The sequence below is a fragment of the Anarhichas minor genome, unplaced genomic scaffold (genome assembly GCF_050575085.1).
Source record: "Anarhichas minor isolate MPS153535 unplaced genomic scaffold, ASM5057508v1 ptg000021l, whole genome shotgun sequence".
Taxonomy (NCBI): domain Eukaryota; kingdom Metazoa; phylum Chordata; class Actinopteri; order Perciformes; family Anarhichadidae; genus Anarhichas; species Anarhichas minor.
In genome coordinates, this window is record NW_027466467.1 from 512,586 (window position 1) to 529,749 (window position 17,164).

The 17,164-nt window shown below is 37.8% G+C and overlaps 2 protein-coding genes across 3 annotated transcripts; one reads left to right on the top strand and one right to left on the bottom strand.

Moving 5' to 3' along the window:
- Positions 1–4,728: 4,728 nt before the first annotated feature.
- Positions 4,729–8,701, bottom strand: oser1 (oxidative stress responsive serine-rich 1). Of its 2 annotated transcripts, none has more exons than XM_076095779.1 (4): positions 8,574–8,701; positions 7,382–7,491; positions 6,133–6,249; positions 4,729–5,975 (listed from the first exon to the last, which is right to left on the bottom strand). In XM_076095779.1, the coding sequence occupies exons 2-4, from the start codon at positions 7,456–7,458 to the stop codon at positions 5,036–5,038; spliced, it is 1,134 nt and encodes a 377-aa protein (XP_075951894.1). In that variant the 5' UTR covers positions 7,459–7,491; positions 8,574–8,701; the 3' UTR covers positions 4,729–5,035. The 2 variants fall into 2 exon arrangements, with proteins under 2 accessions (XP_075951894.1, XP_075951893.1); XM_076095778.1 differs by having other exon boundaries at positions 8,323–8,694.
- A 1,721-nt stretch (positions 8,702–10,422) lies between these two features.
- Positions 10,423–14,083, top strand: manf (mesencephalic astrocyte-derived neurotrophic factor). Its single transcript, XM_076095755.1, has 4 exons — positions 10,423–10,631; positions 12,023–12,150; positions 13,090–13,231; positions 13,654–14,083. Exons 1-4 carry the CDS (start codon positions 10,544–10,546, stop codon positions 13,836–13,838), a joined length of 543 nt encoding a protein of 180 aa, XP_075951870.1. The 5' UTR covers positions 10,423–10,543; the 3' UTR covers positions 13,839–14,083.
- The last annotated feature ends 3,081 nt before the right edge of the window (positions 14,084–17,164 follow it).

A 17,164-nucleotide genomic window follows, 5' to 3' on the forward strand; every position in this document is an offset into this window, starting at 1 on the left:
AACATTCATAACCTTTTGTCTCTTTTCTTCCCGGTTCCCGGCTGCGCCTCGTTTCTTGTCTTTGTTGCTGTCGGCGGTAACAGTATCTCTCTCTCTCTCCCTCTTTCATAATCTGGGACATTATAGGAACCCGATCTGACGGGCTGCATTCCTGCAAACAAAAAAGGAAGGAGGTGTCACCGAAGGGAGCGAGAAGAAGGAGGCGAAGAAAGCCAAGTATCAAGAGTCACAATCCTAAATCTAATAGGTGATAATTGATATGAATAAAACAAATCATGTCCACCTTTTTGAATACAGAAACGTTTTTTGTATGTTTTGCTGATTTCTTTATTTTCTGTTGAAGTTTTGGGGGGAAATATTCGGCTCGTTGGAGAAAGTGGACGAGAGCAGGCGGTGTTGGAAAAAAACTGCGGTCAAGTCGGATAGTTTCCAATCATCCAATCAGGACGCACCCCTTCAAATCAGTGAAAGCATGAAAAGCTGAGCGTCAAGTTTCGTTTCCTCATTTTAAACTCTGACAAAGACCTGAAACCTTTTCTGTCAACATGTGACCAATCAAAACGACAAGTCTTCTGCACCTCTTCAGGGTGTTGAATTAAGAGCAGAAATAGAGAAAGTAGAGCTGACGTCACCTGAAGCGTTCACAGTAAGTGAGTGAAGGGAACACGGTGTGTCTCTGTTTGCAGGATGTGAAACTGACCTTTCTGTTCTTCTGCACTCTTTGATCTCAGACAGAAATCACCGTTCGTTCTTTCTGTTTGTTGAGTGTGTGCTGAACGTTGTGAAATGAGTAAACTTGACTGTTTACCACAGAAAGTATTGATTGTCACTTCTCTCCTGCAACATTTTAGCAAAACATTTTGGTACAAATGTGAAGTTCTGATCAGGTTTCAATCAATAAGTTTCATGTGAGAATATAAATCCATCCTGTTCATAACACAAACTCTCACCTTCTGTTGCTGAGTGACAGAATAAGTGACGGATTAACTCCTGAACACTTTAACTTTAAGGGATTATGAAAAGAACATCAGTGATGATGAGAACACTTTACAGATGTATTTCATAGACTGAATGTAAAACATGGTGAGAAGGTACTGTAGCTCTGTTTTTGTCTGTTGTTTAGCTTGTAGATGTATTTGGTAAGTCGGGTTGAACAGAGTCTCTTTTACTAGAAGCAGCTCTGCTGCAGGCTGAAACAACTCAACAATGAGCTGAAAGACACAGAAAGAGCTGAGATTAAAGCTACTAAACGTTCATTATGTGTTGATTATGTCGCCCCCTGTGGACTAAAGTGGTAGTGTCTCTGAGCACCAGAGTCTCTTTAGAAAACCTCTCATTCTACTTCAGCAGGTCTGACGGTCTGACCCTCTCAGTCCTGGTTCTGGTTCTAACGTGCCACAAAAGAAAAAGTCCCTCCAGCGGGTTTGTTACTGGAATTTTTTTGTGTTTTGTATTCGTGTAACTGTCATGGTGTCACATTGTGATAAATGATCAGCTGCAGGGTGTTTCCAGAGACACTCTCTGTGGTTTCTCACTTCTCCTGCTGGCCTTTTCTGATCAGTGAGGTTTTGAGTTCGAGGGTTTCATCGCCGTGCTGAGCTGAATGTTGGATTTCCCCCTCGTCTTCACACTGAGCTCAATCGAAACAGAAACGACTGAAGCGTCAGATCGTCTGTGTCTACAGGCGGTGCTTTTCTTTTGTGACGGGAAAATAATAGCTGACTGTAAATCTACAAATTAATAAATACATTTTCATGATAGAACTGACAGATTATTGAATGGGCCAAAGGGTTCAGGGGCCCCTGGAGCAGAGCCTCAGTTTGAGGTGACGATTCTTGTTGTAAAGTCAATCAACTACAAGGAGACACAAAACGAGGACAACGAGTCGTAAAGTGACAAAAACAGCCACAAAGTGACGCAAAATGACCAAAAGAGATTAAAAAAGACTTCAAAGGGACATAAAATAACCATAAAGAGACAAAATAATACTAAAGAGATATGCAACATGTTAAAAAAAGAGACATTGACTCAAAACAACCAGACTCTCTCTCTTTCTCTCTCTCTCTCGGTTGTTGTTCATAGTTTGTTTTCTGGGATTTGTTTTTGTGGTCTTTGTTGAATGTGGATCACCAGACGAACACACAGCAGCTTTTCTCTGAACTTTGTCCCTGGAGCTCAGAGTTTTTAAGACGACTGCGTTATGTAATACTTTTAAATGTTCTAAATCCTCACTCATTGATCCTTTCTTATTATAAACTATATATTATAGCAACTTTAAGCTTGGGAGACACTTAACTGTAATAAACTAAATGCAGAAGAGCATCTTTATGATTACTGTCTCATGTGCCACTACTGATTTACTTAAGTCAAATAAGTATCTACATTTTGATGCCAATACTTGTGTACTTATACTCAAGTATAACAGAGTATTCTACACTGTGGTATTACTACTTTTACTTCAGTAGAGGAGCTGAATACTTGTCCCACCTCTGCTTCTGTTCACCTGTTGAATGACTGAAGAAGTGACGACACTGAAGCGGGATGATGAAGAGAGAGTGTGACTGAGATAAGTCGCAGTAAACAAACTCTGTGGTCAGAGAGGGAACAGCTGTGTGTGTTTGGACGTCAGGATTCCTTTCATGCGGCTCCATCGGTCCACAACAAGCTGCACTGCTTTAGTCATTTCATTGTGTTCTGCTTTGGCTCGTCTTTTTCATCCCTGAGCTGCAAAGACAAGAGACATATCCTGATGAATCGGTTCAGGTCATGCAGAAAGTACACTGTAAAACACTGGGATTCACTGGGATACACTGTAAAACACTGGGATACACTGTAAAACACTGGGATTCACTGGGATACACTGTAAAACACTGGGATACACTGTAAAACAATGGGATTCGCTGTAAAACACTGGGATACGCTGTAAAACAATGGGATTCACTGTAAAAAACTGGGATACGTTGTAAAACAATGGGATACACTGTAAAACACTGGGATTCACTGTAAAAACATGGGATTCACTGTGATGCACTGGGATTCACTGTAAAACGCTGTGTTACACTGGGATTCACTGTAAAACACTGTTACACTGTTACACTGGGATTCACTGTGATGCACTGGGATTCACTGTAAAACACTGTTACACTGTTACACTGGGATTCACTGTGATGCACTGGGATTCACTGTAAAACACTGGGATTCACTGTAAAACACTGTGTTACACTGTTACACTGGGATTCACTGGAGGAAAACATGAGGAGATGCTGCCACCTGGTGGCCATTTGTTCCAGAGCGCAGCAGGACTCAAATTTATACAAAATCAAACATAAAAACTACTCACAAATGTTTGGAAGCCTATTTCTGACACTGTGATATAAACAATTGTCCTATAATTCATTTTAACGACTTATAAAGAAGTTGTTTTACTTTAGTTTAAGTACAAAAGTATTTGCATCAAACTACACTCAGAACGAAACGTAACAATACTTAATTTCAGACTTATATTTTTGATATAATTATTGATGCATTAATATGTTCACCTGTTCATCAGTTGAATTTCTTTTTATAGGCTTCTACCTCCTCTGATTATATATGTTTTTGTTAATATTTAATATAATTTTTGAACATAAGTGGATATATTCCTAATTAACTTAAACTGTATTTAAGTACAGTACTTGAGTAAATGTACTTACTTTCCACCACTGGTTCACTGTAAAGATTAGAAATGTGTTTATTTTAGAATAAAACGAGGAGACGCTGCCACCTGGTGGCTGTTATAGGAAGCAGCAGCAGCAGCCCGGAGCTGGAATTTAATATCTTCATTAAAAAGTGCTCTATGACTCTAATCTGTTGTGAAACTGTCTTCTTATGTTTCACTTCTAGTATCCTGAAGCTTTTCTGATAATACTTGTGTCGCGATAATACTTCTCATGATAATAATACCGTCATTCATTCAGAGACACATCGGAGGGAAAGTCCCGACAATAGTTTATCTTCATTAATTTCATTAGTATTGGAAAGTTACTAAGTACCTTTACTCCAGTACTCTGACAACAACTTTAAGGCATTTGTACTTATGCTCCTTTAAACTTCTACATCTCAGAGGACAGTATTGTACTTGTATCTGCAGTTTGTCTTTAAAGAGTAACTTAAACTCAAACTACTTTCTTTCAGCTGAAAACCAACATTTGTGTATTTTTGTGCGGCCTGCATAAAACAAAAGTGAGTCCAGTATTATGTACAGGATTGTGACCTCACAATCAGACATATGATATATATATATTATATGATATACATTATTATATTATAGTGATTATTATATGATATATATATATATACATTATTATATTATACTGAGACTAAAATAAGATGTCCTGACGTGTTTATCAAAGTGATATTTACTGCTTTTTTTTGTGTTGGAATAAAGGTTAAATATTTAACTGCAAAGTAGTAATACGTGTTTGATACCTTAATGTTTTTGCATTAAATCATTCTGGGATGTTTTGGGACATTGATTGGATGTGGCACAGCGCTACAGAGAACATGTTCCACCAGCCAACACTGCCACAAACCCTCTTGTTACTAAAGTGAAAGTATAATCAGGATCTTCTTCTTCTCTCAGACTTCATGTCGCCCCCTGCTGGTCAGAGGAGAGGATGCAGCTTTAAAGACAGGAAGCTGCTGTTGTCTTTACTTGTTTCTACTTTGACTGAAGAGACGATGACACACTTTCCAAACTCAAACTTTATTGAGTGAAATAATATCCAGACAATGACTCTCAGGTCAAAAACACTTTTGGCTTCACAAGTTTGCAACCATCATCTTTTTTCTGCAAGTCAAAACAAATGAGAAATAGATTTGTTTCTGTCAGTGTAGATAAAATGATGGGGGGGGGGGGGTAACCCGGGTTAAAAACCAGCTAACGTTGTATATTTAAACTACAACTTTCATGCCTGATCCATTCTTCTACTGACGTTCCTTCCAGGCCACGTTTTACGACATTATTTCATTATTTATTATGATATTATATTTATTCTTAAGTGTACATCATTTCAGCCATGTGTGACATCTTCTTGGGGATGTAGAGGTAATACTCCATGTAGCCGGAAAGGTCCTCTATCGTGATGTCGTCGACGTAGACCCTCGCCTGCTCCGAACACGAGCGAGGGGAACCCGACGACGAAGACGATGAAGGCGGCAGCGAAGCTGCGGCGATGGCGGCGGCGTTGCTGTTGGTGCTGAGAGTTCTGTGAGCGTCGTCATCGCGGCTCCTCTCACTCTCCGACATGACGTTGCGGAGCCCCGTGAAGGAGTAAACCTCCACGCCGCTCCAGTCCTGATGGAGGGACCCACACCGACACTCGGATTCGGCGCCCTGGCCCATCTCCTCCGGGGGATCTGAATCTTTCTTCTTCTTCTTCCAGGCACAGGAGCAGGGGACGTGGGGAACCTCTGCAGAGACACCGCCGTGGCGCTCGGACAACGCTCGGAAGTCTGCGGCTTCTGCGGATGTCCGAGGTGGTGATGGTGCTCCTCCTGCTGCAGACTCTGCTCCTCCACAGGCACTTTTCTCCGGGGTGCCTTCCTCGCTTGACTGGTCTCCAGAGCGTCCTCCGTCCTGCCCGGAGGATGTCGTCGTCACAGCGGCGGGGATCTCAAGTACCGCCGCCGCAACACGCGTCTCATAGCCAGCGCAAGATCCAAAAACCAGAGGGGAGATGTGGCCGGCGGTGCCCGAGGAGGAGAGCTCTTTCTGGGCCGACGACGGAAGAACGGCCACGGCGTCGCCGGCGTGACGAGGCTCCGACGGCTCGGGTGCGGCCAGCCGCTGGTGCTTCAGGCCGCTGCTGGAGGTCGACAGAACGGAGGCCGCCGCGGTGCTGCAGTAGGTGAATTTGGGAGGGTGGAGGATCGGGGACTTGGACCGCCGGCGCCGCTGGGTTCTGGATGCTCCTCTGGAAGTCTTCCTCATGCAGCTAAAGATGGAGGAGAGAGACAACATTTGGTAACAAAGTGGAGACAAAAATCATTATTTTATAGAGATGTGTGACAAAATCCTCAGGATTACAGCTGCGTGTCTCACAACACAAGGTTTAGTTTAGGTTAAGTCTTAAAATAAAAAGCTCAACTAACCCGTGCCAGTTGTCCTTCGGACACCCGAGTTTGGGCTTCGCTCCGCTGACGTCGAGACAAACGCGAGACGCCACTCTGGAAACCGACGCCTCCGACACACTCACAGCTCCGGGTAAACTGGACAGAAAAAGAGAAACGGGAAGAAACTTGTAGGAACTTTATCGCAGCAAATGCGTCACTTACTGAGCTCAACATCACTACTGTGGCTTCGACCCTGAAACAGAGATCAACGACCTCCACGGTCTGAACGCGAGTAGCTAATTAAAAAGGAATGACCTGCTAGCTTCTGATTTAAATCACCAAACTCCATCATTCCTCCATGATCGTGTAAACAGACTGTAAACAGGCTTTTACCATATTTCTTTCCAAAGTTCACGGTTACTTTCAGAGCAGCTGATAACAGAACATAACAAAAGAGACTTCTCATGTCTGATCAGACTGAACCTAATGTTGTTTAAAAGTTTACGTTATATTAAAATGTTTATTTCAATGGAATCTGATGGAATCCTGCATAAATAAAGTTCTACGGGATCTTTTGGACAGATTTCTTTGCATAAAGTCAGTGATCACAAACTGAATGAGTTTATAGTTTGTATCGATTGGATGTTATCAATACCACTTCTCTTGTTGATACTCTCATCGGTTCTTTTTGATTATGTTGTGAGAAAAAAAACAATAAATTAACAATCGATATTGCTTTATTATTCTTGTTTGTAAACAAATAGTCTTTCTTGAGCAGCAACACAAGAAGTTCTAAAGTCTTTAAAATACATTCTCAGCTAAACAGCCAGAGACAAAGAGACAGAGAGAGAGGTTTGGGGGGGGGGGATCCTTAATTATGTCACGATTATCCCGGCCAAAATAATCAGAATTCACGATATTATCCCGAAAATGACACCAAAACATACTAGAATCATGTTAACTGACATTTTGGACAGAAATCTTTTTTTTGTTTTTAAGAGAACTTCCTTTTAGCGACAAACATACAATCTCAAATATTGCAATCTTAATTCATAAATAAGGATTCAAATAACAACATTATGAGAGTGATAATTACTCCATTAAAACAAAACAAACCAGGCTCCATTTCTGACTGTTCTGTCATGGTAGGGAGCTACACAGCTTGTCATGTCACTCAAGACGATATACTCCACAATCAACCATCTGTGTGTTTATTAATCTCACTCCACAATAAAACTCCCTCATTGTCCCGTCTCTGGTTCAGTGACTGCAGGTTGTTGTTATTTACCTCTCAGCGTCGACTCTCAGCTTCTTGAACGCCGTCTGCAGAGTTTCCTCCTCACAGTCCTTCCCTCCTGCCTCCATGGTGGGAGGAGGCCGCTCCGACCAGCCACCCAGCTACAACACAGCAGTGATCAATCGCATCATGTGTGGGCTTCTGCTTGATCTTAAAATCTATCGTCAGGTTTAAATCTTGCAGGTTAAATGTTAAAACATGAGTTGGACACATAATAAAATATTAAAGCAACAGTTAGAGACAATAAAGCCCTTAGATCCTCATAGAAAGGCTTAAATAACAATGATTCACACTGAACAAGGACGTTAAAATAGAGATGCAGACAGAAATAATAGTGTGTTATTGTTCTATATGTTATTGTTCTATATGCTGACACATCATGTGATTGACAGGCTGATGGTGCCACAAACGTAAAAATACAAGGTGTGGATTAAATGAATAAAAACGAATTATATTAGTTTAATTCATATTATTATAATGTTATAATATTATATATTATAATATACATTTATATTATTATATAATATATCAATTATATATATATGCAATATTTTATTGAATTGAATTAAATTTAAAAAATGGAGATGCAGACAGAAATAATGCTCATGTAGCTATTGTTATTATTAATATAATAATATATCATGTGTTGTTGTTCTATATGCTGACACATCACGTGATCCGACAGCCACAAACATAAAAAACACACAAGATGTGTATTCAATTATAAATAAACTATGATAACGTAGAGTATTTATCTGACACGTCACACTCAATAACAGACATTTGCTTGTAAACAGTAGATTTCATAAGAACTCCCACACACCCTGTTGGTGGCTAATGCTAGCAAGCTACTTTAGCTGCTAAGCTAAGCTAAGCTAAGCAAGTCACAGGACGTCTTTGTTTTTTTTTAAACACGAGCAGGTGATACTCACGGTTGAGGATATCCTGGTCACGTTAAAGAGAGAGAGCTTTATACCCGGGGCATAAAGGCTGTTTCCCTCGCGACAGGGCCGTTGGATGTTGACAAGCTAACGACGGCTAAAGCTAAAGGCTAGAGGCGCTAACGTTAGCTTAGCTCTGTGCGACTCCGGAGAAAAACACGGACCTGTGCCTTTTATTATGTAAAGTGTTACGGCTGATACACCCAGCACCGCAGGAATATAACTCACTAATGAATACAAACCAAAGAATAAGAAGAGAGGGCAACAGACGCGTAAAGGCCCTAACGTTGTAGCTTAAATGGAGACTCTTCTTCTCTTCTTCTCTCTTCTTGTTTACAGTCGCAGTGACTCTGCAACATCGCGCAGTCCTGGTGACGTAACCAGCCATAAAAAACAACACCCTGACGTCACTCTCTGCTGTTATTTAATTTAATGTTTCACACATCATTTACCAGTGATGCTTCCACATTGATGCTTCATTATAATCAACTTATGTAAAATATATAATTCTATAATGAACCATGATGCATAATGAGGACTTTGGTTCCTCTATTGGCTAAAATAGAATGTGTTCTACTGTTGGGTAGATACACATGTAAATAGCTGTTTGTAGTACACATTTTGAACATTATAAATATAACATTTAATTAATTGTAAAATGATTGATTATATAAATTGTATATACATAAATGTAAAAAAAGAGTTTCCTCCATTCTCACTGGATCTTTTATGTGAATTTAAAGAATTAAGACTCGAACTTACAAACACTAAAAAAGTATTACAACCGTCGTTGAACTCTTTAAAGAATATTTGTTTATTAATATTCTTGTTTCTGTACCACTATGTTGAGTACATGTCTGCAAAGTTTTTGTATTTGAATGTTTTTTTTTCAATAAAGACTAAAAAAATAAATAAAGTTAGAAAATATCCAACTTTACCTTCATGTTTGATACATAAACTCTGCTTCAACACAGTATTATATATATATATATATATATATATATATATATATATATATATATACAGACATCCAGACCGTCTTGTGCTGTGGAGAACAACCTTTGGCACATTAAATAAAATAAACGCATCCTGCATCTACTGCATGACAGCCACAAAAATAAATACATTTTTTGAAATCATCAATAGAAATAAGTATATTTACTCAAGTACTGTATTTAAGTGAAAATGCAGTACAAAGCGAGAAAGTGTAATAAAATAATTTAGCAAAATATAAACAATAAAGTTTATCAAGAAGGTGCAAAAAACAAATATACAGAATGCCAAACAATGCAAACAGATGAACTGTAAGTGTCATATATATTACAGTAAGGTGCCAAACATGTAACGTTGTATAAGTATGCAAAGCTCACTTCTCTGGTTCCCTATAGGCTGATACAGAATGTTTTCTACTGCTGGGTGAATAAATATGTATTTGTTGTCTTGTTGTATGAAATACTTGTTGAGATCAACAGCAAAACACAGAAGAAGGCAACAGCGTCATCAAGTGATCATACAGGAAAAAAGAAATTCGGATTCAAAACAATGAGGAATAAATTAAAGAAATAATAAAAAACAAATAGAAAAAAGAGTCATAAGACATAAAGAAAACAGGGGTAATTTAGATGAAAACGTGTTAAATGTTACAAAATGGTTTGTTTTTGAAGGACAGTGAGTGGCTGTAATGTATATCTTTGACGGAAAATGAAAACTTTTGCTTAACAATATTATTAAATATGAAAGTGTTGATGTCTTTCCAGAGTTTATTAGTGAATCTGCAGGTTTTCTGTAAATAAGAAACATCTTCAGGTTGAATTTTTATTTATTTTAAGAATTAATTTTATTTCTTTAATAAAAAGAAAGGAAAAAACAACCATGTCCATAATAAACAAAGTTCTTATATCATAGTTATTCTACGTGGGAACGTGGGAACGCTTCATGAGGAGCACGTGGTAGACGTGGACCAATCAGACGGCGCCAACTGGACGTTGCGCCCGGAACGTTCTGCCTCCGTCCAATCACAGGAGATCGCGTGGAAGGCCACAGGAAGAGTCGCACCTCTCGACCAATAAGAGCTCGGACATAGTGTTACGCAGCACACACCGGAAAAGACAAAAAAGAAAAAGTCACACACGTACAGTCAGTTTACCGGCGTCTGTATCGAAGAAGTGTTTTCTTTAATTTGTCTTAAAAAGGTTTGAAAACGAACCGAAAGATGTTGTCGTTAAGCGGGCTGTCGGTGGCTCTCGCGCTCGCTCTGTTTCCCGGTTCCGGTGAAGCCCTGAAAGAAGGAGATTGTGAAGGTAGGCTGTGTCTGCTAGCTTTGGTTAGCATTAGCATTAGCTACAGCGTTAAAACTGAATGGTGTGTGGAGCTTCACCAACTTAAACAAAAACAGATATTACAGGAAGTCACATGTATAGACACAGCTGGTGATGATGGAGGTTTAGTTTTAAACGATGGTGTGTGTGTGTGTGTGTGTGTGTGTGTGTGTGTGTGTGTGTGTGTGTGTGTGTGTGTGTGTGTGTGTGTGTGTGTGTGTGTGTGTGTGTGTGTGTGTGTGAGACAGACAGACAGACACCCTTGAATAAGATAATTAAACACGTATTTATTTCTTATATTAACCACGATAGAAACCTCATTACAGTGCTAATGATATTAAAGCTGCAGTTAACTATATTTCTTTGTTAAAGATTAATCTTCTGATTATGTCCTCTTTGTATATAAAATGTCTGACAATAATGCAAATTATAATTTCTAAGAGTTTAGTTTATTTACAAAACAGTTGAAACACAGGTATGATTATAAGATATAATGAACATAAGGTATGTGACACCTGAGAATAGGGGCAGATATGAGTAAATTGTATTTAAAATATATGTTTACTAACATGTTTTATATTTGAATAAGTTTATCTATTCTACAGCAATATTTACAACCTACAGAAAGATGAACCAGTCCATAAATACTAACGACACTAACCAATAAACATGTATTGCATCAGGCTACACACCGGCTAAGTAGGTACGATTAGATGCAATAAATAGAGATACATAAGTGTAAATATGGTTTACATTGATTTCAGAGTAGAGTAAGTATTTTAAGAAGTACCCGGCCGGTTAGAGTATTCAAGCTTTAATATATTCTAGTAAACTGCTGCTTCTAACAGTCCAAAGATCGACTTGTTTTGACCAACAAAATGTCATTTTTACTTATGAATAAAAGAGATTCAAATCGGTTATTGGCTCTTGAAATAGCTGCTGATTAATGTTATTATTGACTAATCACGTATTTGACTAATTGTTTTATCTCACGATCTCATTTTGATCTAACATCCCAGTTTCAAACACACTCTGGGAGGTGTTAAGGTTTGTAGAACCCCGATTTTAAATATTCAAATTCATGGAAAAGAGTCGGCTGTCACTCGTAGGTATTGTTTGTTTGTTCTTATGTTATGTTCTGTTACTTAGTCTTTAACAGGCAAGTGTCACTTTGCAGAAAAGTGTTTATTTGCTGTAAAAAAGTGACATTAAGTCCTGAAGGAAAGAGTAATGTTACGTAGTTAGCTTCAGGTGGATGTTTGTGTGCATAACTACCAAACCAATAACTATAATCTCTCATTTCACTAACGGCTAGTGTTGAGTAGCTGCCTCTGCGCGACGTTGCCTAACTCGTATTGTCCTCTTTCTCTCAGTGTGCATCACCTTCCTAGGGAAGTTCTACCAGTCGCTGGAGGAGAACAACGTGAACTTCAACAGCGCCGACATCGAGACGGCCATCGTAAAGACCTGCAAAGACGCCAAAGGCAAAGAAAACCGCTTCGTAAGTGAACTACAGAGTGTTATTGGACCTGAGATGTGTGGAGAGGGACAATATAACGTTCTACTTTAGTTTCCATCAGGCTCTGGTGTTGGTGTCACTTCTTCTTCACTTTGTATTTAATTGTATTTTGTGATATTGAATATTTTTACTTTATTTATTTACCTCACTCTTATTGCAATTGTGTTCCATTTTTCACAGGTGTCAGTATCATTTTACACTTAATAATTCTATTGTTCTTATATGTTTTGTATTTTCATTCTATTGTTGTTGTCTTTAATGAAACTTTCCTTCAGGATAAATAAGTTATATCTTATCTTACATCCTCTGGTATATATATATAAAAATATAAAAATTCATTCTCGTATTATTATCTTCCTGTAAATGTTGAGTGAGTGAAATGAAGGGAAGCGGAGAGCCACTGGAGCTCTTTTATACATAGTTAACCATAGTCTATTTAATGAATTATTAAGTCATTCATTCTTTATGATTATTAATTTATGATTAATTCTACTTGAATTGTTATTTTCTTTTTTTGCTAAGATACAATTTATTTTTTATTTTTTTTTCTCCCCTCCTACTCTCTTGCCCCCCCTTTTTTGTGTGTATGCATTTATATATATATATATATATATATATAGATTTACAGTCTTTATGTATTCATGTGTATATTAAATATATCCCATATTACTACAGAACCTCGACACTCGCACATTAACCAGATCTCTCTCTCTCACACACACACACACACACACACACTTTTGCTGATACCTTCGTTTCTCACTCTTATACTCTTCATGTTGTTCTCCTCACTTTGTTCTTGTCTTACTTTGTATCATTCACTGGGTCGTATATGTGTTCATGTACTTGTTTTCTACTCGCTTTTCTAAATGATAATAAAATACTCTGTTAACAGCGTTCCTCCCTGTTTCTCACGTCTAGTGTTACTACATCGGGGCGACGAGTGACGCGGCCACGAAGATTATCAACGAGGTGTCGAAGCCGCTCAGCTACCACGCCCCCGTGGAGAAGATCTGTGAGAAGCTCAAGAAGAAGGACGGTCAGATCTGTGAGCTGAAATACGGTGAGGACAAAAAATTTGTTTCTACTATTTAATGTATATAAAAACACTCGCAGCCAAATGTTCCATCTCTCCAAACTACAAGAATTACACATGCGTTACATTAAATTAAGAGAGAGGTTTGTCTTAATAAATATTTATTGATATTATTTAAGAAATATAGGAAAATATTAATATAAAATATTTTACAATTTAAAACATACAAAATATAATTATATTTATTATATAATATTTATAATATTTTATCATATTAAATTGAATAATAAAGATTGATTATTGATTCAAAGATAATTGACCGTCGTTATGCATCACAGGGTTGCACAAATAATAAACCATTTGCTGCAAAAAACAAAAACCCCAATGACGATAAATAATTGCGTCAGGTCTTCAGGTCATAACTTATTGTCCTTGTGTGTCCCGTGCAGACAAACAGCTGGACCTGACCACGGTGGACCTGAAGAAGCTCAAAGTGAAGGACCTGAAGAAGATCCTGGAGGAGTGGGGCGAGTCCTGCAAAGGCTGCGCCGAAAAGTCAGACTTCATCCGCAAAATCACAGAGCTGATGCCCAAGTACGCGCCCGCAGCCGCCAAAGCACGGACTGACCTGTAACCAAAAAACACAAATCACAACCACACAACTTTGGACTTGACTGGGAACCAGACCGCTATCCAGGAAGAGGAAGAGGAGGACCAGGAGAGGAAGAGGAGGAGTTTATCTGGGGTCATTTTTTTTTATTTTATTTTTTGGAGGCGTAATCCTTCCCTGCTTCAGAAGTATAGATATCGGTATAAGTCCTATACTATACTTTCAATCCATGTGTCAAGAATGAACTCATTAAAGGGGAATTACGAGCATTGTTTTTATTTTTTTTTGCTTATGTCGTCGATACGGTTCACAGTAAACGTTTGCTGATTCTCCAACACACAGATATTTTAAAACTGCTGGAAGGTAAAGTGACAGCTTCCTGTTTCACAAACTCACTCGTCTTCACTTCTCCGGCCAACGAAGTCTTAACGCCAAGATGCTTTTTTAATTTTTTATATAAATATAGAAACTTCACCCTGATTCTTCCGGTGACGCCCCGCCGACGAGTGAACACGGATGTTGTTCAACTGATACTTAAAGCTGTTTTTTTTTTTTTTTTTTTGTTTTTTTTTTTCTCCTCCAAGTCTATCTTCAAACAATACGACATATTATGTGCATCAAAATAATGATCAGTCGCTCTCAATCATACAGGACCCCGCTAGTTCCCGTTCTAATGTAGACGATGCTGCTGAGAACGTTGGCGCATATTTTCACAATAACGAGGTGAAATGATTACAGCCACCAAACAAACTGTTGATGTACGTGTGTGAATATTGACCTGGAGAAAAAGAATGTGAACCGATCCTTAAAGACCTGAGTTCAGATTTTCAACATCAGTTTTTTTGTTTCAATCTATTCTTAACAAAGTCACCCATATTCAAATTGTGCCGTTATGTTGAAAGAGAAGTTACCTTCTTGTTCTGTGTCTCATTCATGACACTGAAGTGTGTCGTCACCAATAATCCACGAGTTAAACTTAATTTTTATGTGCCAGTTTTACATGATGCATAATTAGTGCATTAATTTAAACACAGGTGCTACATGACACGTGTCATTAACAAGCGTCCAGTGAAGAAACGCTTCTGGTTTCTCTATTTCACCATCGTTTAAAGGAAGCAGCGACTGTTTGTAAAATAGGTGTTAATGTGGTGAATCAGACCCGTTCACTCTGTTACGTCTCCACAAAATAACCAACTCGCCCGAGATGTTTTATAACACACTTGAAATGGAAAAATGTTTCAGACGTCGTGGGTAAATCAGCGTTCCTCGATTAGAAAGTATGATTTCGTAGGTGAGCAAATAACTGTTTATAAAGCAGCTTTTTAACAACAGTCTACAAAGTGCTCTGTGAGGCAATATATTAGAAAAACTAAGTTAAAATGTAAACCCAGATGAAATCAGTGTAATAAAACTCAATCGCTAAGATGAGAACAAACTAAGAAATATAATGATAAGATAAAATAAAGCAGTAGGAAGACATCACATTAAGCCAGTCTGTAAAAATGATTATTTTTCGCCACGGTAGGGATGTTTTTGTACAAACTTTAAGTTTAAAGTTGTACACAAAGATAAAAACTCTGAGTATGGGTGACTTATGTGTGACTTATCTTTGACAAAAGAAAGTACAATAAATATTACGGTAAGATATATTCTAATAGGTGAACATTGCTCTGATCTGGGTACCAGGTGGTTTCTGTGGTGATATATATTCTGATGTTGGTGTTTGTGAACGTAACTCGTTAAATCGTCCTCGGCTCTCCTGCTGTCCCACGTTTCTCTCCTGAACACCGTCGGTTGATCAGCTGCAGTTTAACACAATCGGTTAAATTCTAGGATTGTTGAAAATTTACAATAAAAGAAAAAATGAAGTTGACTGACGGTTAACGAACGTTCAGAATGTTTTGAGTTCAGCTGTCGCAAGAATATTTATGGTTCCTGAAACATGGAGGGAAATAACTGTTTTCTTCCACATGTTGCACACACTCCCACTCACATGCGCACACACACACATTCACTCACACACACATTCACACACACTCGCACTCACTGAGAATGGAGGATGGAGACTTTATTGTTTGATGTAATAGAAACACGATAAAATGTTTGTTTTTACTTGAAATGGGAAATGAAAACTTAAAATATGCCGTTTGTTTCACATTGACCTTTTTTTTCATGTCATTTGTTACGACTGTACTATTCTACTTTTTCATTAAAATATAAAAAAAAGCCACGTTGAGCAGAGGATCGTATTGTTTCATTAAGTTAAGCGACAAGTGGAAAATGAATGTTTGAGCTCTGGATCTAAAAACAACAGATTCCAAATAGCTTTAAATTCCCTCAAACTGTGTTCTGTATCAAAATATTTAATATTAACGTTCAGGCGTCAAAGATCCGGATTCACAATATGAATATTGGATGTTATTTATTATAAATAAAAGTTTAATGAGCCACAAACTTGATATTTACAGAATATTAAAGGTACGAGAGAATTAAAACAAGTAAAGATAAATGAAACAGAAATCAGATATTGTTGTCAAAGTCTTAAGAAATAGAACAAACGGTGTTATGATCATCAGTACACATGCAGATACCCTTTGATATCCTTTTCTACTAAATAGCCTCCAAGTTGCAGTATTTATAGTATATTTACTCAAGTACTACACTAAAGGACAATTTTAAGATACTTTCCTGGAGTATTTCTATTTTATGCCACATTTCAGAGGGAAATATTCTGCTTCTGCTGCACAACATTTATGTGACTAGTTAAATAAAAACAGATTAATACCTACATACAAACCACAGCATCTGCTTTCTGGACCAGATGCAAAATAAAAATGCTGCTTACACATGAATGCACCAGTATTATTAATAATATATATATATATATATATAATAATACAATATCCTTCAATCCATTATTAACACCGACGGGTGTCATTCTGCATATTGCTTTTACTTTTGATACTTTGAGTACATTTTGCTGATATTACTTTGAATGTAAGACTTTTACTCGTACCAACGGAGTACTTTAATAACTTTACTTGAAGGAGCTTTTTATTGTGATGATGAAATGTAGTAAATGTTTCTATAACAGGATTTCTTGTGATGTTAGTTGGTGTAATCCTGATGGCTTCCTTTATTGTTTATTCATGTATTGCATCAAAATAATTCTTTGAGACATTTGCATTTATTACAAAAGTTTACATTTAAACTTTAAAAACACGACTTCTGTCCAAATCTTATTTTCTTTCAAATAAAGAAATAAAATAAATAATAATAAAAAACAGGTATTGGTCCCGCTTTGAAAATACTTTTCACACATAAGTAATGTAATAAAATAGCTGTATTGT